This window comes from Anser cygnoides, chromosome 1 (genome assembly GCF_040182565.1).
Source record: "Anser cygnoides isolate HZ-2024a breed goose chromosome 1, Taihu_goose_T2T_genome, whole genome shotgun sequence".
Classification (NCBI taxonomy): Eukaryota; Metazoa; Chordata; class Aves; order Anseriformes; family Anatidae; genus Anser; species Anser cygnoides.
In genome coordinates, this window is record NC_089873.1 from 154439829 (window position 1) to 154463500 (window position 23672).

At 38.2% G+C, this 23672-nt stretch overlaps 1 protein-coding gene across 7 annotated transcripts in view; it reads left to right on the forward strand.

The window, feature by feature from the left end:
• NALCN (sodium leak channel, non-selective) overlaps window positions 1-23672 on the forward strand; it is a 236279-nt gene that overhangs the window by 14622 nt on the left and 197985 nt on the right. For 5 of the 7 annotated variants that reach the window (XM_048072668.2, XM_048072666.2, XM_048072665.2 and 2 more), the window contains 3 exons: window positions 16883-16966; window positions 18584-18723; window positions 19466-19594. In XM_048072668.2, coding sequence (XP_047928625.1) covers window positions 16883-16966; window positions 18584-18723; window positions 19466-19594 — 353 coding nt within the window. Of the gene's footprint in view, window positions 1-16882; window positions 16967-18583; window positions 18724-19465; window positions 19595-19828; window positions 20015-20062; window positions 20199-23672 lie in introns of those variants that run through there. The other 2 variants (XM_048072670.2, XM_048072671.2) reach the window with 2 other exon arrangements.

The following is a 23672-nucleotide window of genomic DNA, read 5'->3' on the forward strand; positions in this document are numbered from 1 at the left end:
AACCTTGACTAATGCAAAATTTTAGTCCAGAGAGAAATCTAATTTATGGAGACGGTAGGTACTATCCACTTAAATCCCAATTAATAACAATGTAAGTATAGCTGAGCTAAGAAGATTTTTGAAAATGTTAAGTCATGTCTAATTAACACCTTCTGAGGAGAAGTTTTAAATTTCCTTCCTCTGATTCCCAGGGGATTTTGAAAAGGAAAGTAGTTTCTGAGAAATCTAGCCTTTTCTCTGTAAAAAGTTTCTCTTTACCTATGTGAACTAAGTGACAAAATAAAGTGATACATCCATCTAAGTGCTTTATTATCCCAAAAGGAAAGTTAAACTGAAATGTTCCTGTGACATTGTGCCTTTTATTGCTCTTGTTTCCTCCTGAATAATTCTTAGTGTGCTAGCAAAGTCTATTTAAATTTAGGGCTGCGTGTACCTTGTGAGTAATGGTTGTTGCTTGTTCCATTTGACAAGACAATTGATTCAGTCAGGGGACTTTCTGAATTACAAAGGCACTGCTCATATTGATATCCACCACTTACAAAGAAAACAGACACTGACATGCATTTAGGCAAGGGGCATGAAATACAGACATTAAAGAAACCAGAAGATCATAGTATAGGATATATCTGCTATAGGGTCTGAGGTGCTTTTGTTTTCAAAAGAGCATATAGATATTTATTACTGCTATCATACACTATTTGCTTCTAATAGGTGTTACGCTAGATTTACTCTTTTAGAAGAATTGAAATGGGCATAAATGTGCACTCTAACAGATTGTATTCTGCATATAGGCACTACTTGGGAAGAAATGACTGAAGGGCTTGTGATGATATTCATATTATAGTTTTGGGGATAATAGGCTATTTCTACTTGTCATAATTTTAAACAGATGCTAATAACATGTCTGTCTTTACCCTAGAAAATCATCTCTGAAAAATGAAATACAGACCATAATTTCTTACTAACTGAGGTCTTCTAAAACACAAAATTCTAGGATAGTCTTCTATAATGTGGCCAGCCAACATTAATAAAATGTATGTACAAACATTAAACCAGCTTGCATTGGTTTGTTTTGCATGAGACAAAGAATTAGACCAAATCAATTTGTTTTTTTTTTTACAATATACTTTGATGCTTGTATTCTAAATTATGTTCTAAATTGAAGAATGAAGGTCTATGTTAGAGCTCACTGTCAAATAATATGGAAGCTCAAGAAAATATTGCATGCACAGTATTAAATCTATTTCAGATAGATTTGAAATAGAGACTAGAGAATAACTTTCAGGAATAATACCTGGCCTCCAACTAAATATTTTGATGACATTAGAAGATAGGTGTCGATTACTTAGTCAAGTAAGTTATTCAAATAGTTAAAAAAGAAAGTATGGTGGCTCACTGTTTTGATTTATGCATAACCTATTAGGGTTTTATGAGCAAATAATTTTTAAGATGGATTTCAGTCATGAAAATTTGCTGAAATAAATACAACAATATTTAAATATTGCTTTTTAAAAAATATTGCCTTCCTAGATATGCATGTTTTCATATTTAAAGATTCTTTTTTTTGTGCAAACTTCATGTATGTCTCACATTTTAAAGATTTTAAAGTAATGTAAATTCTGTTCTCTGAGCAGCACATGAATTAATAGATGTCACTTACCCACATGAATATTTTTGTATAAATAACAAAGGAAATATGTTAGCAGATGCCAACCAAATTGTAACGTGTTTTAAGAAGACCTAATATTTTAGAATTTAAAAATTCTGATTTCTTTGAAAGTTATTGAAGAGATTAAAAAGATTAATGGTAAATATCACAGACATTCTACACATTAAAAAAGCTATGGATTGTGTAAAACAAAAAGGACATTTTTATAAAACTGTGAATAAGGTTCTTTTACAGTTATTACATACATATTACTTCTTCATCTCAAATCTAGAAACATTAATATAAAGGACAGCTCTGCTTCAGGGGTGACTGAAGGTAAGAATTAGGGCCAGGATATCTCTTTGACTTGTTAAAACATCAAAAGGTGATATGCAGGCAAAGACTGGGTGTTAAAGCATGGAATCCATGCAATTTAACAAAATCAGATTAATGTGAATTTTAGGAATAGGAATGTTTTAACTGAATGAAACCAAACTTCTATTTGTAATCATTGATGTCAATAGAGTAAAAACAATAGCTATCACTGTCATGGACAGAAAGATTCCCAGTCCTAACATGGTGTCCAATCTCATCATTCGTTCAGCTCAGTGAAGAATTCAGAGGTGTTTCAAGAGATTGCTTAATTAAATTTTATTTTTGATCCTCTCATTTAAGATCGTCTTCATGGTGAAATGTTTTCCACAGCTACACTTAGGTATATCTGCTCAGCAAAAATACAGGCTAAATCATAGTCTCCTGAAACACAAAGCTCCGTTGGGTCTCGAGTGGCCAAGTAACACTCTGTAGTATCAGAGATTTAGCAGAAGTCAGGGATATCTTTTGTGATGGTACAGTGAACAGTGATGGGTTTTGTTATCAATCAGACTCTCACAGAATTCATTTACTTCTTTGGCAACCATTTTTTTAATGCTCTAAGTAGCATTTTATTTGATCAGAAATGCTCTATGTTACTTAGAGTTCATCAGGAAACATATAATAAGGTGATTGCCAGAATATCTGGATTATGCAGATTTGCAGACCTAGGTAAGTCTAGGTAAGTGACTAACCTCTGATCTGTTGGGATCATGAAACTGGGACTTTTACACTGAGCTGAAAATTATCCTATTGCCTGCAACCACTGATTTAGATTTGTATAAAAAATCCAGAAATTAAACATTGTGTGCTACAATAATTCTTTTTTTTTTTTTTTAGTGAGTGAAATTAGTTTTCTATGAAAGCATTTTTTTGCCACCCTATATCCACACCATGTACTAATGTATAAAATGCAATAAATTTAGTGCAATAGTAAAAGTTACTGAATTCGATTTGACATCTCTTCAGTTCAGAATTACACTTCCTTCAATTGATCATAGATTTTGAGCTTTATTTCTCAGACTGTAAGTATTGTTCAGTGGTTCTTTGGTTCTGATTTATTTTGTGTCTCAGGCTCCTCGGTCAGAAGGAGCTCTGCTATAAATCAGCTCTGTCAAGGAATGTTAAAACTGTTTAAATGAAAGCAGATCAGTCTCCCTCCCTGTATCTTGAATAAGTTTTGAATTGTGCTCCCCATTATATGTAGTTTATGTCTTCTTTGTAACTTACTGATTGATTGGCAGGCTTCTGAGAGCACCATGAATTCACTAATGTTTGTAGCTGCTGAAAATAGTTTGTGAATGAAGTTCTAAACCCACTGACAAGACTTGCAGTCCTGTCGAACTGAAGCTCACATTTTATATGCTGCTCAAATGGCACTTATGAACATGACCGTATGTGCATTACATAGGTCTGTTCACTGGTTCAAGGAAAGTTTCCAAAATTATTTCCATGTTGGAAAAGAAGGTGGGATGGAATTGTGGACAGAGAATTGAAAGATAAGTCTGCAACATTAAAAAGACGTGTTATTAGCTAAGCATCACCCTTAGGAAAGAAAGCAGGAATCCTAACCTCAGATGAAAGGACTTGGTATTTCTTTTAATGTGTGATACAAAAAGTATCTTCTGTTTTCTAATAAACTGTCTTCCAAAAGTCATATCACACGGGAATGAGCAAGGTAAGGATAACTTACTTTAAAGGTATCTTTTCTTTATTAGAAGTTTTTACTTTCAGACTTTGTATTAAGAGAGAGAGAAATACTTCAGGTAGGTTGCTTGCATTAGACATAATTACCCTGTTGGTATTTTAAATTACCAAAGAGGAAAATGTGCCAAAGTCTGAGAAAGTTCGAGGAAACTATGTCTAGGTTGCAAAAGAATTCATGACCATGGCAACAAAAAGAAACCAAGGAACAGATGTCTCTGCTGACAATTCTGCCTCTAGGGAATGAGAGACGAATGGATATGGTTTCACTCCATGGACACTGTGAGGGTATGTGGAGTTATCTTCATTATAACCCATACTCACTGCAATTTCTAATCACAGTCACTATGGTATTACAAAATTTACGCTGAAATCTTGTTGTGACAAGCAGGCACGGTTTACTCTGTCCCTCTGCTAAAAGAGTAACACTTCGAAATAGAAGGTGTGAGAGTTCTCTTTCTTCTGTCTGTTAGAAAAGTGTAGTTGTCACCTAATTTAGTACCATCATGCTGAAAATAAGAAATCTTATACAGAATTTAATAGAAACGTCTTTCTTTTTGCTGTGTAGTTGTGACACATGTCAACTAGCAAAGGAGATTATAGAAAGTCAGAAGTAACAGTCCTTGACATTTCCCCTATTGTTAAATCAATTACATTCACAGCAAAACTTCTCTACTGACTAAAGAAGTTGCGAATTGTATTTGTCAGACTTCGTTTCAGTAGTACTGAATGCCGTTCACCAACTTCAGTATTCTTGCAAGAGTCTGAAGGAAATGGTTGCATCATTAGCTTTCAGCACTGCAAATTCATACAGGAGCTGAAACAAAGCGTAATCTTCTCCCAGCTCGATCACAGATAGCTGGAGCTGTTTCCCTTGTTAAGTAGTACAGCCAGGATCCTTCCTTAACTGAAATCGATGGCTTTCAGCATGCCACATGTTCCCAGGCAGCGTTAGCTCCGTGAGGACAGCACGTTTTTGTCATCATTTTTCTGGTGGGTGCTTTGGCTGCTGTAGTTGCTATCTGTCAGCTCCAGGTGAGAGAAGCACGGACAGAGCCGGCTGGAGCCTTATCTGAGCTGTGTGGACTCGCTGTTATATTCGGTTCTTTGCAAACACACAGCTTTCCTCCTGCAGTACAGGCAGCGTGAGGTGGAGCAGGCACTTCCATATTGTAATGAAATACTCTGGTTGCCATGATCTAAGCTGGGATCTGCCACGGTTTCCAGTGGCAGCTGATGGCCATTTGGATATTCTCCCCTTTTTTCCGTCATCTTTGCTTGCATGAAATAGTTTTCACTTCTTAGTTTTAGGGCTTAAAATAGAAACACATTTAGTCGGACTCATCAAAGCTAATTTGAGGGTCTGCAGTTGTCTGTAATTAGCTGTTTGTGTCCAAAATAGACTCTTCCAAAAGGTAATTCATCTGGACTGTTTTTCTCCATTGACTATAAGGGAAGCTTAAAGGTAACAAGTCTGGATGGTAGCACCTAGCCTTTAGGTATCTCACAGTGAGGGGTTAATGTAACTCATTATTTAGAGATTTGTTGTTAATGGACTAAGGGCACTACAGAAAATATCCAGACAGCTGGGTGCCAGCTTCTTCTTTAACTCCATGCCATTAACTCATTTATGCTTAAATGAGTTTCTTCCATAATCATCCTCATTCAGAAGTTTTTCTTGAGTTATGGATTACTTATGTGTACTATACCTTATTGCAAGTACCTTTTTTAACCTTCTTTTCAGTACTTTTAATATTAAGCATTCCACCTTCAGCTAACAAGAATGGAGAGATTACAAAATGAGTGTAATCCTTCTGATAAATGATGGAAATGATGATTGAATTACAGTGAAACGCTGTCAGCTTGCTCACCAGTTTTTAATAACTTGGTCAGGTCAGTTTGTGCTGTGTTACAGATTGAAAACAGAAGATGGAAATTCCAAAATTAATGTTCTCTGTGACTTTAGATAAGCTGTATACCCCATGGCATACAAATGAGTTAAGGATGGGGAAGTTGTGTCATTTTCAAAGGTCAGGTAATAAAACAGAAGATAAGGTTCCTGTCATCCCGTGTCAGCACACACTGATGGCTTGTGATGCCTGGTGGTGAGAGCTCAGTCGCAGGATGTGCACATCACAAATAAGAGCAGCAAGCTCAACCTGGAAGGCAGGGATACAACCAGCGGAATCACTGGTGGGGATGAGAAAATGCTGAGATGCTTTGATTAAAGTGTAATTCTGCAGAGGGGAAAAAATAGAAAGAGAAAACTGCTTGCCCTTTGTATTAAAAAATCTCACAAAGCAAACATGAAACAAAGATCCAGTTAACTTGAGATCTGAGTTTCCCTTTTGACTCTATGACTTGGGACTATAAGGTGAACATTATTTGTCCTTAACAGTAAATTATTTTACAGATCTATATTAAAAATCAGAATTCTGTACTATATATAATGCTGTTGGAAACCTAGATGTGTAGTACAGGTCCCATGTTAGTCTGTTCTGGCAAACTGTATATTATTGCAAATTGTCTTGGCATTAAAAATATTGGAATATCCAGTTAAACATCTGTGGCAGCTGTGATCGATAGTCTTCAAATGTTATTTCATAACACTTTTGATATCCATTACTAGAATAAGACTTTCAGTCCTGTGTTCATCTGTTGCTGTTTTGTGAAGCACGTCTGTCCATTGCAAGGACATCAGTTCCCAGTCTGTTGGGATCCTGTTGCTAGCAAAATGCTCTGATGCTGTTTCCAGTCACAGGAAATTAAAAAAATTAAAACTGATTATCATGAGGAAAACAAATAAGAAGTTGCCTGCAGCATGCTGCCAGTTCAGTGTCACTGCTTGTGGGCCAGGGAAGGGTAGAGACCACTGTTCTAGAATATACGCACCTGTTTCTATGGTTACTTGTGCCTGTTTTTGTTGGAGTGTTTATTACAGGAACATAATGACTCATTACACAGTGGGGCTTTTTGCACAATTTTTACATTTGAGTATTAGAAAATCAAAAGCATTTAAATTACTTGCTGAACTTACATAGGCACTATTTCTAAAATAAAAATGGCAATTTCTCTAACCAGTCAATGGGTCATAGAAATTTTTAGTGAGAAATTATTTGGGGGCATGGATTAACATACACGTCCAGTGTATTTAGTAACTTGCCATGATGATCATAATTTAACTTTAAAGTTGCTAAAAAAAAATGATATTGACTTTCATAATATATTTTTAAAATGCTTTTTCAATATGCAGACCAATTAGATGGACAAAACTTTACTTTTCAGTGATGTCATGTTTTCCCATTCTAATAGCAATCTCAAGGATGATTTTACTATTTTTATTCATGAAAGCAGCTATCATCAAGGCACACTGCTAGTCTATCAGTTTATATCAGGATAGAATGATACAAATACTGGGATAGCAGTGAAATCAACATACTAACATTTTATGTATTCAGGTCGGGTGAAAGTGAACTTTATCCCTAATGTGCCATTCTGTGTCGCAACTTGCATTTTCAGAGAAATGTGCTATAATTAAACAATATCTTTTTTATTATTATTTTATGCACATTTCTGTCTTTAATTCGAGGGAATAAAAGAAGCCATCAAGAAGAAAAATCATAATGGCATCCGAATCCCTGTGGAAGTGAATAAGAACATTTCTGTGAAACTGTATTTTCATGAAAAAAAAAAAAAAAGATAAAAAAATGGGAGAGTTTTAAGGTAGTAAGCTGAATGAAAAAAAAAAAATCATTTTGGAGTATGGTGTTCACTGCCACTAATGAGAATTTTGAAAATACTGCTTTCTTATGGCTATACTAAGATTATCATTTCCATAAACTTTTCCTGCTCTTTTTAGCATAATATGGCTTCATCAGCTTTTAATAATGTTAATTACCTAATAATAAAATCCTCTGTCTGAAAATTGCCTCCTCATCTACCTCATCTTTCATCATTGTGGCTCTTTTCTGTTGAAGGAGAGCTGCGAATGATGGCTATGAATGTGGGTTTTGTGATGTGAGATCGGACCATTTGCGTATCAAGTCTCCTGGCACAATGTCCCAGCAATATCTGATGTTTCAAAGTGTGAGCTTTCACCTTGAAACGTCGCATCCAAACCGGCACGTTGCATCCACTGTGAACTGGGAGCTGTGGGAGGGCAGGATCCTGCTGGCTAAAGCAGCTGCCTTGTTACCAAACACTTCAGCACAAGAGCATTTAACACTCATCACCCTCGCAAGGCTTCAAAGCGCTTCCAAGCATGCATGTGGAGCTGTATATAGAACTGGAGTCTGCCCTGAAGAACTGGCATCTTGGGAAGGTTGCCCTAGAGGCACAGAGTCATAGACAAGTCTGCATTGGAAGGGACCTGCGGAGACTGGAGCAACTTCCGATTGAAAGCAGGGCCTTCAGTTGTGTTTTCCAGGGGCCTATGAAGCGGTCTTGAATATTTCCAGGAAGGGAGGTGCTAGCACACATCTAGGCAGCCTGTTCCAACGTTTAATCATTCTCAGAGTGTAGATTTTTTTTCCTATGTACTTCCTGGAAACAGTGATTGCAGTTCCAGGGAGGGGAATTGTATTAATACTGCTCCTGATTACCCACTTTTAGAGTTGGTGAACCATTAAGACATCCAAGGGAGCCGAATCAGCTCATAAGGCAATACTTATGGCACTGGATACAGTTGGCTAATGAGCAGATGGAGAGGGAAATGAAATTCAGGCTTTCTGTGTAGTAACCCATGAAATCTCTCTGCAGGGCATGTTAGCACTCAACAGCAGTGGTGGAGTGTTGTCCTGAGAAAGCAGCCGTGTAGTACACCCATGGAGCTCCCGCGTGTTCTGTAGCCATACCTGCTGCTGGGCATTGATAGGAACATGTTAGTCCTCTGTGACTATATGGGAAGGCAGTGCCTGGCAGTTCTGGATGTTGGGCTGTCTGAATTACTTATCCATCAGCTGAAAGGAGGTGCCGTATGCTGATTTTGCTGATATGGGAGGTGTGTTGGGCCATTCCTTTCCAAAAGGATCTGGGGGTGCTGATTGATGCTCACCTGAACATGAACCAGCAGTGTGCCCAGGTGGCCAAGAAGGCCAGCGGCATCGTGGCTAGTATCAGGAATAGTGTAGCCAGCAGGACCAGGGAGGTGATCATCCCCCTGTACTCGGCTCTGGTGAGGCCGCACCTCGAGTACTGTGTTCAGCTTTGGGCCCCTCAGTACAAGAAGGACATCGAGGCCCTGGAGCGTGTCCAGAGAAGGGCTACAAAGCTGGTGAAGGGCCTGGAGCACAACTCCTATGGGGAGCGGCTGAGGGAACTGGGGTTGTTTAGTCTGGAGAAGAGGAGGCTCAGGGGAGACCTCATTGCTCTCTGCAACTACCTGAAAGGAAGGTGTGGGGAGCTGGGGGTCAGCCTCTTCTCACAGGTAACTAGTGATAGGACTAGAGGGAATGGCCTCAAGTTTCGCCAGGGGAGGTTCAGGTTGGAAATGAGGAGACATTTCTTCTCAGAAAGAGCAGTCAGGCATTGGGACGGGTTGCCCAGGGAGGTGGAGGAGTCACCGTCCCTGGGGGTGTTCAAGGAAAGGTTGGACGTGGTGCTTAGGGACATGGTTTAGTGGGAGATATTGGTAGTAGGGTGATTGACCAGATGATCTTGGAGGTCTTTTCCGACCTTAATGATTCTGTGATTCTATGATTGGTCTGTGGAAATGGTCAATCTCTTTGATGCTTTTTGTACTTGAGAAAAAGAGTGTTGTGTAATGTTTTGATGTCTGTTTCTGTATTGTGTTTTTAAATTTTCGTCATCAGTTTTGTTTTAAAACAGCATTTGTTAACTCCTCTCAGTTTTGTTGCTGTTGTTGTTGTTGTTTGTTTTACAGCAAATATGGTTATAGGACTTTTAGCAAGTAAAATGGTTCTTGTGTGTGTATATGAAAGTCTTGTTTCTTAATTCACTATACATATTGTTTCTTCCTTTTGCAAATTCCCTAAAACTACTGCCATTTGTTCATGACATAGGTCACTGAGTCAAATGAAAATGAACTGCATTTTTTATTGTCTTTCTCTGAGCAGCCCAATAAAAATTCTATTTCTGATTATTTTCTTTTTGTTTTGTTTTGTTTTATTGTTTTTATTTTTATTTTGGCTGTCAGTAGCAGCAAGTGAGATGATGAATGGTAGAGCTCAAAGACCTCCCATTACAATATGAAAAGTGAAGTACTAAGTTTGGTGAAATTAATTACATAAATTAACAAAATTCAAACCTTTAAAATGCATCTGAGACATTTTTTAATGAATGAATTAGTCTTACATTTTCATGGGTAATATCTGAAATAATCAGAAAATCTCAACTAATCCCCTTTATATCATTTTTAAAATTATTTATTTTATTTTATGGCAAATGATGAAGTAGTGGTTCTGTAGTGATTATAGCTTTTTTTTGTAATGGTAGATTGGAACTGTGTACATTCTGTGTCTGTACCATATATAGAATCACCTTGTAATTCAAAGGACTGCAAGAGCTGTGCTTCCTTTTTTGTATTATAAATAGAGTAGCTTTGTTTTGTGTGCTGTAACATCAAGTGATTTTTCCAAGTTTTTTCTGGTATAGAATACAAGATTACTGTAAATATTACGTTACGTGTTATGACAGAGGCAAATTTTGCACTATGTGATGTGTTGGAAGCATCTGATGATGGAGCAATTCAGTGCAATACACAAGTAGGTACAAATTGAATTTGTGTAACTCCATGATGATAAAGTAATACTACACCCACTATAAACATTTAGAGTTATGTTTCACAATTCTAATTCTATTGACTGGTCCAGATGAATTGCTGCTATGTGAGTGTATTTTAGAATATATTTTAAAGAAGTTCCTGCCCTGGGTAATGAAGAAACGAGAAGTGGTGGCCTCGTCTTTTATTGTTTTTTCTTTACTCAAATACAGACTTTTAAAAAATATATTTTGGTTTGTTCGGAAGTGATACTGTCACTGTTGCAGAGGGATAAATTGGAAGTGACCACCCATTTAAAAATATGCCAGGCTTTCATTGGTTGTCAACATCGATAAGCAATCATTCTCAATCTTTCCTTTCCTGCATGGATTATCATTTTACAGTTCCAGAAGTACTTTGTGTTAAAGGATGACTAGTATATAATTTGCTAGTTTTTACGTAGTAAAATACTCGGGGTTCTATTATTTTTTTTTTCAAAACACAGAGTAAAAACAGAGTAGAGGCTGGGCTTTGAGTGGGTAGTGGAGCTGGGAGTCATATGCTTATCTGCATTACCACCTAAGTCAGGCTCCAGGGCAGCTTAGGAACTGCAAAGCTCTGAAGAAGAGAGAAGGGGGCTGATGTTTGACACGAGCTGACTGGAGAAATCATTTTATTTGGGGGACAGGAGAGGAGAATTGAGAACAGAAGTCAGAGACAGCTTTCCTTCTTCGCTAGGCTTTCTCTCTTCATTTTCTCATCTGTGTGAGGGCAACATTGGAAGTATTTGTAAGTCTAGGGGCTGGGCTGGATTTGTCCACATCATTCTGCTACTAAACAAACCTGTGAACAGCAGGTTTTAACAAAATGGGAGAAGTTTGGATTTGAGCCAGAGACATAAGGGGTGTATGTGTGTACGTGGTGGAGTAGGAGTTGGAGTTAGATACCCTGCACGTGTGTATTTTTATTTGCCTCTGCAGAGGGGAGATAGGTTATGCAAGATGCTCGCTTGAGATCTGTTTTCTTTCTCTGTCCCATTTGCTCTTCCTTGCCCTACAAGTGTTTGTGTGCAGTGAGGAAACGGGGAGGGAGGATGATTCTTCTGTCCCTGACTCAGCTCTGCCCTCTGTTCTAGCTTGCTCTTTTTGTGTTATAAGGAGCACAGTGGAGGGGGGAAAAACGATGCTCCCATTTTCTCATTACCTCTATTTCTTCTATTTCCTCCTGTGTATTTATGCTGCTCCTAAAATGACAGTAAATGTCAGCTTCCATCCCTTAATGCTTATTTGTAGTGCTACACAAAGTAGCCCCCAGGGTGATCTGAAAAATTTTGTTAGAGTTCTTGATGTGTTTTATTTATTGCCTAAAGCATGCAGGATCCAGTGACCATGATAGAATAGCAAGCTAGCTGGTTTTTACTGAGCTTGCTGGTCTCGTCACATTTGTGCCATCTTTCAGCTGTCCTGTGTCAGAGACTGGCAGGAGAAGTGGGAGAATAAGGTTCTGCTAATGACAGACCCACGACTACAGAACTGCTTTCCAGAGCAGATGATGATAAATCTGATTACTATCAGAGCAAATGTCAAGTCACTTCTTTTTTGTTTCGCTTTCCCACAGAGGCAGCTGGAAGAGGCAGGAGGAGAGGATTCAGAGAACAGGTTGTAGCAGGGATGAGAGAGAAAAAGAAATTCCCGAAGGCAAGCAGGGAGGCAGAGGGGGCTTTTCACTTGCAGTGATTTGTCATTCATCCTGCAAAGTTCCTGAGATGTTAAAAGAGAAGCAGGGCAGAAATGACCTAGGTGATAGACTGCACTATAATCTAGCTAAACTGTCTCCTTTGCCACTCAGGTCCTGAAATTGCTTAACAAAATCAGCAGGCCTAATCAATCTTCTAGCAGGCTGTTTTGAGCAATTCAGATGTTGATTTCACAGAGCAATTTGTCTTCGGCAAGGTTGACAACACAATAAACTTTTATTAACAAAACGGCAGTCTGGCCAATCTTCCCTTCTGGTGGACATTAAACTGCAGTGGCTCTCGTGGTATGATTTCCTCAAGTGTGATATTGATCCTGGCCGTGGTTCTATCAGTATTTTATATTGGCTCACATTTCTGATGAGTTGGATCTTATAAAGTGCGGGGTTTTCTTCGGTGAATATGTTTAACTGCTGTTTAGGGCACATAATAATGTCAGTTGCTACTTTATCTGCAATGTGGTGGTTGCAATAGAGAAACTGTGTCTTTCTGTATCTCAGTGCTGTCATTAGGTTATCAGTATACCAAGTGGAAATCAAAAATGAAGAAATGAGCTAATATGTTGTACTCCATTAATGTAAAGTTACTAAAATTGGTCAAAAATGGTGAAATAAGGAGAGTGTAGGGAGGGGATTTGTTTCTTGCTTCTATATTCAAATATGTAAAGGAACACTAAGGTCTTACGCTGAATTTGAGGTATTCTTCCTTAGTTAAGGCTGCATTGACATGGTAGGACTCATTTACATTCTTACAGGGCAGAGAATATTGCAATTACAGACTGTTTTGTCAAGCTTGCCTGTTCTTTTGGGATGTCACATTTCAGATTAATTCAGATGAGCATCTCTGAGAGAGAAGCAAACCTCTGATCCATTCCACATGGAGTGTTTACCAAGAATGCCATTTACATGGTTGTGTACTAGCCTAACAGCGGCACTGGCATAAATAAATGCTGAGGGAGAAGCTGGTAGTGTTATTAGGAGAAACTGTTTGGGGAGACCAGGAAGGGTGCTTGCAAAGTAATGAATAGGCCTTTAACTAATGAAGAAAAGATTAATCCATCTAGCTAAGCTTTATTGCTACTTTGGACATGAGATTTTTTGAGGATCTTAAAATGCTTTGTGTTTAATAGGTGTTAGCTATTAAGCTAGCTGTTAGCTAGTCCACTGAGTTCAAGTGGCACCCCTTAGTTTACCTGGCAGAGACATTAAGTGAGGGCATGGTTTACTGCACAAAAGCCTTCTAAAGGCTGTCCCAAGCCTGTGGTCATGGACTGTGTAAGTGAACTAGCATCCACTGCTCTGTCAGGAGGGATTTTTTTGTCTGTAAGTGTGCTGGAGAAGCTTTCATTACTTGCTGTGTACATTAAAGAATCCAATGTCCACTGCAGGCAATAGGGAGCCAGCAACTTTAATGGCTTTAAGAGGTTTGAAATAGTCTCAGCATGAGGTTTTAGTCTACAGTACTAAGCCTTCATCTTTTGCAAATGTTTAGACCACATTTCAAAGGCTTACAAACCATGATGTAAATAGTATACAATAGTGCGTTCACAGGAAAATGCTAAAACAACCTTACAAATAATTTTCAGACTGCAGCAGGCATGATAAAAAGGGCGAGGAATTAACATAGTGCTTTAGCTATCTTAGGTGAGAGGTAACCACATGTATTTAAATCTCATATACATGTATTCCTTTCCAAGAACAGAATGCTGTTTTCTTCATGAGTATGGAATTTGAACCCAATAAAAAAGGTGGAATAGTGTGAATGAATCTCACTGTTCAGTGCTATTAATATGTGAGTATTAGCCTGTGTTTAGTCTGAATTAGATTTTCATGGAATTAAGTAGCGCTAGAAGTCAGTATCCAGATTCATAATAAAAAGTATATTCTGATTTTCATGTTAAGCAGGTTATGATCCTGTCTTAAAAATGCCTCCAACAGCAAATAACATCCCATATAGCAACACACAGTATAATCATATTAAAGATTCCCCACCATGTCCACTGCCAGACGAATGACAAATGTGAAAAGGATTTAGACAAGGCATGCAAAGCAAATAGGACCTGAATCTCTCCAAAAATTAGTAGTCTCTGTAAATATAATTCACATGCCGTAAGTTTCTGTGGGTGATCCAGTGAAAACCCGGCCCAATGGGAGGATGTGGGGGGGAAGCTGGCCTGAACTGGCACTGAGAAGCAAGATGGAGAAGCAGCGCAAGTGGTGAGAAGACTGAAAAGGGTCACGACATCCTCCTTTGTAAGGAAAAGGATCAGAGCCGATTCAATCATGCCACATGTATTGTGGAGAGAAAAAGCAATTTCTAAAAAAAGATTTGGCTTTTAGTGAGTGCTTGAGGGATTATTCAGAGGAGGGTGAATACAGGAACTAAGTTAGTGCTCAGATCTGTATAGCACAACTCAGGTAAAACTTCTTGCTTTACACAAATGGTGCCGAAGAGAAGACAAGTGAGTTTCAAAGAGTTCTTCAGCTAGAGAAAGACCAATCAGCATCTTTGTTCATAGGTGCCACCGAAGGACTCAGGCTGCATGTTGAAACACCACGAGGGCTTTGTGTAGTAAGTGGGAACAGGGGTAGCTTGCGTCTGCTTCGTGGATACTGAACATAGCAGCTGAAACAGCCATGTTTGTTCAGCCCCGAGTGAAGAGTTTCTTAGCTCAGACTTTACCAGGGAACTAAGTCTACTTTGTTCAGGAAGGACAGGTTAAAATTATGATGCACAAATTCTGTTATTTCCTGATTTGCAGCCTTCCTTCTCATAATTCTTAGGTGGAGGAGAACTTTAAGATCCTTATTTGTTAGAAAACCTATCTGAAAAGCATTAAGGTTCTCTGTCCCTTATTTCTGATTTGAAAATCACGTACTGTATTATCCTTATACCCTTCTTTTTGTTCAATTCTGCCTTAAGTAATTTTTGCAACTGAGATAAAACAAACAAAAAAACATATTTTATCTCTATTTACACAATACATCTTGCTGTCACCTACTGCAAGGAATGATAAATCCTTTTTAGGATAGCGTGTGACATTGAAAATACTACATTAAAACAAAACTTCTTGTCTGTGCTTTTAGAACTGATGAAAATGCTGAGACATTTGAAAACAAGCACAAGTTTACTGAAATAGCTATCCCTCAGACAGGAAACAATGCGTATCAAGCCAGGAATCACATAACAAGCAAAGTCCGGTAATGACTTCAAGATTTTTGAGGCCTGACAAATCATTTTCGTTCAGTTATATCTGTGACAAGTGGATGGAAAACACTGTACCTGGAAGAACACGAAATAGAGAAAAGGAACCAGAGAGTGTATAAGGCAGAGGAGGGCATGTTCAATCCGTTGTGAGAAACCTGATTTGGAAAGGGGTGTTCATGTGCCCTGAGATACACTACCAATGTCTCTTCATACATTCTTACTGCTATATTACATAAAACTGGATTATTCACATTCCTTAGGTCTAGTCTCATCTGGCATCTGTTTCAGCAAGCTGCATCTGTATGCATTTTGTCTACAACTTCTTCTATGCTCTGGGTGGTACACAGAGTTTTGTAACCTTCAGATGAAATCTACCTAAAAGTGTAGGGTTTTTTTGTTTGTTTGTTTTTTCAATTCAGTGTTTGAAATAAAGTGTGAGCCATTAGCAGTGTTTTTATATTATGTGGTGGAGAGAGTGTGTGTTATGTCTTTGGGAGTGACGTGAGATATGGGGATACCTAAGCTAATAGGTATCCCCATACCTGTTCAAACTGGAGCAGTGCAGTATGGAGGAAACTGAGCTTTACTGCAGTATTATCCGTGCTGCCTTTTAGGAATGGTCTCTGGACTGAACTGTCACCAAAACCAGGCTATGGTCTTATTTTAGTGAGCTGACTGAAGAAGTATAAAACAGAGCTAGAGAACAGGTAGGAAGGCATATGGGTGATCGAGGATGCAGTGCTCAGTTTTCTGTCCTGAGTCTCTTTTATTCAGTAGTGCACAGGTATACTCTGAATACCTTGTCCTAGACAATTAATGGAGTGCTGATAGTATCAATGATAGAAAGTTCAACATACAGCTTCTTATTGAAGTTTAAAGAATGATTTATCATTTTCAGATCACATGGAGGTGCTCAAGAGTTTGAAAAAACTTAAAAGTCTGCATTGTGATGAGATAGTGATTACTTTCTAGTGTTTTGTAAATGGCAGGACTTTTCTAGAGCATTAAAAATTGTTTAAAGCTTACAAGAAATGAATGTAAAATTATACTGAATTGATTGAAGCTTTTGAAAAATATTGAAGTAACTGAATGGCATAATACTGGATTGTTAGCATTTTAAACTTACCCGCTTGTGCAAGTATCACGTAATAGGCAAGACGGTGGAAAAGTGAGTCCTGTGTTCATTTTTGTGTTTTTTTGATGTATGTCAAAGTACAAATAAAAGGTTTCTTAATAAGTTATTTTTGACACAAGCTGAAGAGAAGTGCTGCACAAGACTGAAGCTACCATTTATTTTTACTCACAAGGTGTGTTTATATGTTTTTACTAACACTGGGCTTTTGGAGTCTGTCAGAAGTGGCATTTAAAAAATGGTACGGAGAAGACTTTTCTTTCTTCCAAGAACTTTAATTTGTGATATTAGTAAATCCTGACAGTAAAACAACAACAATAAACCTCTTAGCTTTTCTCTCTCTCGTAGGGTGATAGCTCCTATGTAAAGGATCGTTGGTGTGTGTTTGATGGATTCATGGTCTTTTGTCTTTGGGTGTCCCTGGTTTTACAGGTACTTATTTCACTTACCTTTTTCAATGAATAGGTATTTGATTATGGAAAATATGTGACACAGACAAGTAATTATGAGCTGTGGAAGAATGGGTGTATATGGGTCAAATTATTTTTAAAAATGTTGAATTCAATAGCACCATAATTGCACATTGCAGCATAGCTACACTAGCAGTGGAATTTATCTTTTAGTATTTATCTTGTTTAATTTTTTATCACTGAGAAGTCATCAACAATCTGAAGCTTGCTACCATAAACTCTGCATAATCAAAAGGAGAGAGAAGTATCTTCAGAGAGCCATTTGTCCCTTATTCTTCCATTGTCCCCCGTCTTCCATTGAGTTTAGTTGGATGTGATGGTAGCACAGGCAACTAAAGGGAGACTGATTCAAATAGTAGATATTTACAGTTCTGTAGGCATATTGACTGGGTAGACAAAGGGGTTTCATGTAGTGTGGGCCACACCCAACAAAACCTTCCCCATGATAGAAGGTAAATATAAAAATATTAAAAAATATATTTAAAAATTCATTTGGAAACAATGTGATAAGTTTTCATAAAGTAGTGAACTCGGACCTGTTGCAAAAAAAACATGGACCGTTAAGGTACAGGTCAAATTGTGTCCCACAAAACAATTGGTCCTTAAGCCAATTTTTTGAATGAGAATAGATCAAGGACTGTGAGATTTGGCCTTTAGTAACACAGGGACTGTAAAAGATCCATTGAGGTTGCCATTAGGCAAAGCTTAGCCACTTCTGAAAAATTTAAGATACGTTGTCATTTTCTGCTTTATACACAGTGAAGAATTTGGTACATCATGTATGCATATACAGTCAAGATAGGCTGTTACAGATGAGCACCACAGGTTACCCAGCCTGTGCATTGCCAGGTTCCCCCTCCATTTTCTTAGTATTTTGAACAAATACTACATTAAGCAGTAACTCTCAGAATGGGAGACAAGGGTAAAGACAAGACATTTTTACCCAGTCATTAAGCTAAATAGTCCTTCTGGAGTGCCCGCCCTGTCAAAGTGTTAAGGAAATGTTTCCCTGTTCTGTGGCTTGGCTGAGAAATTTGTGTCCTAAGTGGAGCCATAGGAGAACATGTGCAGTTTTCTCATGCTCTTGGAATTAAATGCAGAATTTATAAGCATATTGCAACATGTAAGGCAATCAGGATGTATCTACTTTTATATAATATGAAAAGCCTTGCTGGTGTGCCTCATTATCAGATACTGATTTTCATAATGGAAAAGGTAAATTATTCACTTTTAATAAAGTTGTGGGAAACCTGTGAGGTAGGACTAGCACACATGCATGCAGCTTACACAAAGTTGCATGCTGTTCTTGAGTTATTTGAGATAGAAGCGTTATGAATGTAGGCAGAGTATATTTTTAGAATTTCATTAGGATAACTTAGAAATGGATTAAAGGATTTATTAAGACTTTTCTTTTAAAAAACATGTTTAAAATGAATCACAAAATGAACCAAGAGACGCTTGAAAATGAAAATTAAAATAAAAATCATATATAGTGTTCGTAGTTTTAAAAATTGGGTAAGTAAGTACCAAGAGGAACAGGACAGGGTTGTCAAAAAAAACATGCTTCTTTTCTTTGTAGGTGTTTGAAATTGCTGAAATAGTTGATCAGATGTCACCTTGGGGCATGTTGCGGATTCCAAGACCACTCATTATGATTCGAGCATTCCGGATATATTTTCGTTTTGAGCTGCCAAGAACCAGGATAACAAATATCTTAAAGTAAGTAAGTCTGTTATCTAAAGAACAGCAGACTTAGAACACTGAATAAGCAGCTCAGAGGACGACTCTTAATGCTTAATGTGCATTTTCTTCCCGAGTTGTAGTTCTGGCAAAAAAAAAAAAAAAAAACTTGCTCTTTTCTATATTTAAGGAATTATCAGGTTTCTATAAAGTGATCAAAACTGCCAGGTATTTAAATAAATCTTAAATCATTTTGCTAATAATTGTAGCCAGCAATTTTCAACCAGTTGGAGTAAATTCTCTTTGATTAGTGTGAGCATATAATAATCAAGGTGAAGGTGTATGTATACAGACACATACAAGCATACACATGTAAGTATATTCTGTACAGCATATAATGGTAAAAAACACTTAATGGTAATGTGAAAGGGTTTCTTCTATTTATTTGATGTCAACTTCATCATCTCATCTTGCCTGTGCAGTTCATTAGATACTATTTTACAAAACCTAGACTTTCTACATTTGATTTATTTATTTTTATTCTGCTTTTTATAGTTTACAGCTGTTTTAATTACTCTAACTTAGCTTAGAAAAAAATCATGGCTTTTTTTTTTTTTTTTTTTGCCATGGCTCTGGCACAGAGCAAGAGATCAGTTTTGAGGACAAATTTTCTGTGGGATGAAATACTCCTCTGTGTGTGATCACACTTTCTATTCTGCAGTTTTTCAGAGGTGTCTTCACATTGCCTGTGCACTCAGTGTGCTGTTTCTCTTTTTGCCAGGCGTTCTGGAGAGCAAATCTGGAGCGTTTCAATTTTCCTTCTCTTTTTTCTCCTCCTGTATGGAATCCTGGGGGTGCAGATGTTTGGAACTTTTACATACCACTGCGTGACTGATGACACACAGCGAGGGTAAGTTGGCCTGGATAGGCATAATGTGAGGCTGTTCTTTCAGTGCATATATACAATTTTAGTGAGTGTCATTGTGTGTAAAATGGAATTAATAGGTTAAAAATGGTCCACCAAAATCAATTCCCCAGGATAAATTGGGGAAGCAAATAGGTTATGAATTATGAAAAAAAAAAAAAAAAAACATGAATTTAAAATGGAACAGAGATGACAAATCAGGGTATTGAGCAGCAGTCTGATTGAGGGGATGTGTGCGTGGGGATGTGTGTGGTTAGAGTATAAGTGAGAGAGATCGAGACAGGAGGAGAGCCTTTAGGAGGAGCATTGCTGCTTTCAACTGAGTCAAGTCATTGATGTTTCATCAGCTTTTGCTGTATTCTCCTGTCTTTTCCCAGAATGTCTGGGAATGGCGCAAGACCTAAGGTACAGGGCAGAACTTTCCACAGTATCTCACACCCTTGTTGGGATGGGAGGTTACTGGGACCTGATAGTCAGTTGTAAAGCTAAAGATCCTTTTTACCCAGCCTTTGGAAAGTGCAATTAATATTCTACACTGGTTATCAAATGTACATCATGTTTTTAATTCAGCACGTACTTAAACAAAAGGGTAAGTTGAAGCACAGTATATGTAGCCTCTTGTCATTGGGATGCCTCATAGGATTACAGTAAGTATACGCTTCTTTGTCCTGTTGAGTTGACGGCTTGGATGTATGCTTGACCACCGTTGTGAGATTCTATAGCATCTATTTCTTTGTTGCTTCTCCTTCTTTGGATAGGGAAATGTTAGCTCTGGAGTTGAAGCCTTTGCATTAGTCAAAAGTGTACCCTCTTATTTCTGTACTGAATTTGTCAGAAAGTAAAATAATAGAATAGACATTATAAGAAACGCAAAACACTGCTTAATCGGCTACTGTGCAGAATAAAAAGTCAGACTATTGCAAAATAGCGTGTTAAAGATTTTTCTGAACTAGGATCAATAAACTATCAAATACACAATGATATTATTAAAAGTGGCAGATATAAAAAAAGTTACAGAATTACTTGTGAATATGTTAGACATTATATGATGTTTTGTTAAAGAGGCGATTGAATTTTGGATATTTTCTTATGCGTTGAGTATTATATTGTGTGGTTGTTTTTCACTTAGGAAATGAGATATTTTATTCTGACTTTTTCTCATTTTTAAAAGAAAATCTTTATAGCACAGATTTTTTAGTTTCCCATAGACATGGGAAAAAATCTTTGTGAAAAATGTATTTGTGATATCTGTGATTCTGTGATTTACCTATGTAGTTTGGGAAAACAGGAAATAGGATTGGTAACACAGGAAAGATCACGCATCTTGTTATTGCTTCTATCAGTGAATGTAGCCCTTCCCTGAATTCAATTGAAAAAGATGAAATGGGACATTATAAGGTGTGGTTTTGATATGGAATAATGAGTCTGTAATTTTAAGGTTGCTCATAATTTTAGTTTCTTCTGAATGTACTGAGTTGCTCTCTGAATACTGCGTTATTGAAAAATAATGGGAAAGTGGTTATGGTTCAAATTTAGATTGTTGAAAAGCTGAATTACAGGAAAAGGTTAAAAGTGTCAAATACCCAGCACATAAAATAAAAAATAAAAGCCTGTCTAAAATGTGTTAAAGATGGAAAAGTGAAGTATGCAGAAATAAAGAAATGTGAGACTTGAACATCAAGTCTAGTCTTAACTCCTTTTTCTTTCAGTATCATTGTGTATGTATTTTTAGCTCTTTAGAAGTTAGACATCTAATTTAAGGTACATTTTAGATAGCTGAGATAGGCACCTTCAGAAAGTAATTAACTGCTTTTGCCTTCCCCAAAACTGACTTCTAACTTTAAATGGCTCCTATGGTTGTGTATGAGTAGAGTTACATTGAAAACCACTTTTTTCCTTCATTTACTCTGACAAATGAAGGGTTCTCACACAATGAACAGTATCTTTTTACTTTTCTCCTTGACACGTGTATTCACACCTTACTTGTGACATACTGCTCATTCCTACTCTGAAAACACTTATTTATTCTTCTTTTTGTAATACTCATTGTTATGCTTTGTGAACGCTTATACATATGTGATTGTTTTTTCATGCCAGACAGCAACTCTGGGTGGAGTTAGTCTGTCCCCTCTTCACATAGGTCAGGGCTGGTCCTAGCAGAACTGGCTGCATAGCTTTTCACTGGATTGGAAAAATAGAAAGAAGTAACAGTGGTACTGCCAAAAGAGGACAAATTGGAGGCTGGCACTAGTGCCCAGAATGTTCTTAGAAAGGAGGCATCACGCCACCTCTCAATCGAGGAGAGCTTATTAGCTTTGACGTAGTAGAGCACAAAAGCATGAAAATTGCCTAGAAAAATCTGACTTCTGTCTTTGAAGTTCAGTTTCTCAATTTCATAGTAAAGCTTCCCTCAAAATTTGAGTCTGGCTGTCCGTGTCTCTCTACCTCAGGTGGTTCTGTTCCACGCCATGGAGAATGGCCAGTGCTGACTGTACTTGGCATTGAATAACTTCAGAGACCAAAGCATAGCCCCTAATGAGCCACAGCTGTAAACACTCAGTATTTCTGCAAGCCAGATCTGAGGCTCCCAAGTCAAGCTTTGAAAATGAAAAGCACACAATTAGTGGCCACCTTTGAGAACTTAGATTTTGTGTGATTTATCTCGTACTAAGCAGAATTGTATGGCAAAAAAAACCAAGGGTAAAATCTTATTACTGAGGTCAAGACTCATCCATTTTAGAAAGCAGCCTTAGTAAGTCTACTGCCTTCTGAATTATTATTATACAGGAGACAAGCATCTCCTGCAAATGGCATCTTAAAATCCTGCTATTCCTTCCTATTTGAAAGGATGTGGCAGCCTGATCAGACGCTCATTGCCTCTTTGACTGCTGCAAGTTCTTTTATCTTTCCATCCCTCTTGCCGCCCACACTCCCTGACCTCCTGTCTCTCCACCTCCTCAGTCAGTTTCTAATGTTAACTCTGACAAACAGAAATACTGGAGTGAGCTAACTGCAGTCTTAAGTTTTTCATTATGTCTGTGAAATCAGCAAAATCCGACTTCCTTCCAAAGGCTGAAAAGTTTTTTTGTTTGTTCGTTTGATGTTAAGTCATTTTTTCCCTCATTCACGTGATCTTCTTTATTTTGCCTGACTTATTTTTCTATATGGGGAACACTGTCATCTTCCTAGATAATTTTCTAACTCAGTGTTCCCTTTGTGATTATTACTTGTCTTTTTACAGCTCTTCTGTTACAGCTTTTTCCTGATGATTTCTCTGACTGGTGTATCTGTTTTCTGCCAATGAGTGCTATACTGTGTAGACTTCCTTATCACAGATCTTCTTTTGGGGCAACCTCAGACCTGAGCACAGCCTGGGAGAAGAACTCACTGACAGCAGCTCTGCAGAGAAAGAATTGGGGATTCTGAAGGATGAAAAGCTCGACACAAGCCAGCCGTGTGTGCTTGCAGCCCAGAAAGCCAACTGCATCCTGGGCTGCATCAACAGAGGAGAGGCCAGCAGGGAAGGGAAGGGCTTGTGCCCCTCTGCTCTGTCCTTGTGAGGCCCCACCTGGAGTGCTGCGTCCAGGGCTGGGGCCCCCAGCACAAGAAAGGTGTGGGGCTGTTAGAGCGGGTCCAGAAGAGGGCCATGAAGTTGATCAAAGGGCTGGAGCACCTCTCCTGTGAAGGAAGGCTGAGAGAGCTGGGGATGTTCAGCCTGGAAATAAGAAAGCTCAAGAGAGACCTCATTGAGGCCTTTCAGTACTTAAAAGGAGCTTATAAAAAAAGATGGAGAGGAACTTTTTACAGCAGCAAATAGTGATAGGACAATGGGGAATAGTTTTAAACTAAAAGAGGGGAGATTTAGCTTAGATGTTGGGAGGAAATTCTTCACTGTGAGGGCGGTGAGACACTGGAAGGTGGTTGCCCACAGAAGCTGTGGCTGCCCCATCCCTGGAGGTGCTCAAGGCCAGGCTGGATGGGGCTTTGGGCAACCTGGTCTGCGGGGAGGTGTCCCTGCCCGTGGCAGGGGGTTGGAACTGGGTGATCTTTAAGGTCCTTTCCA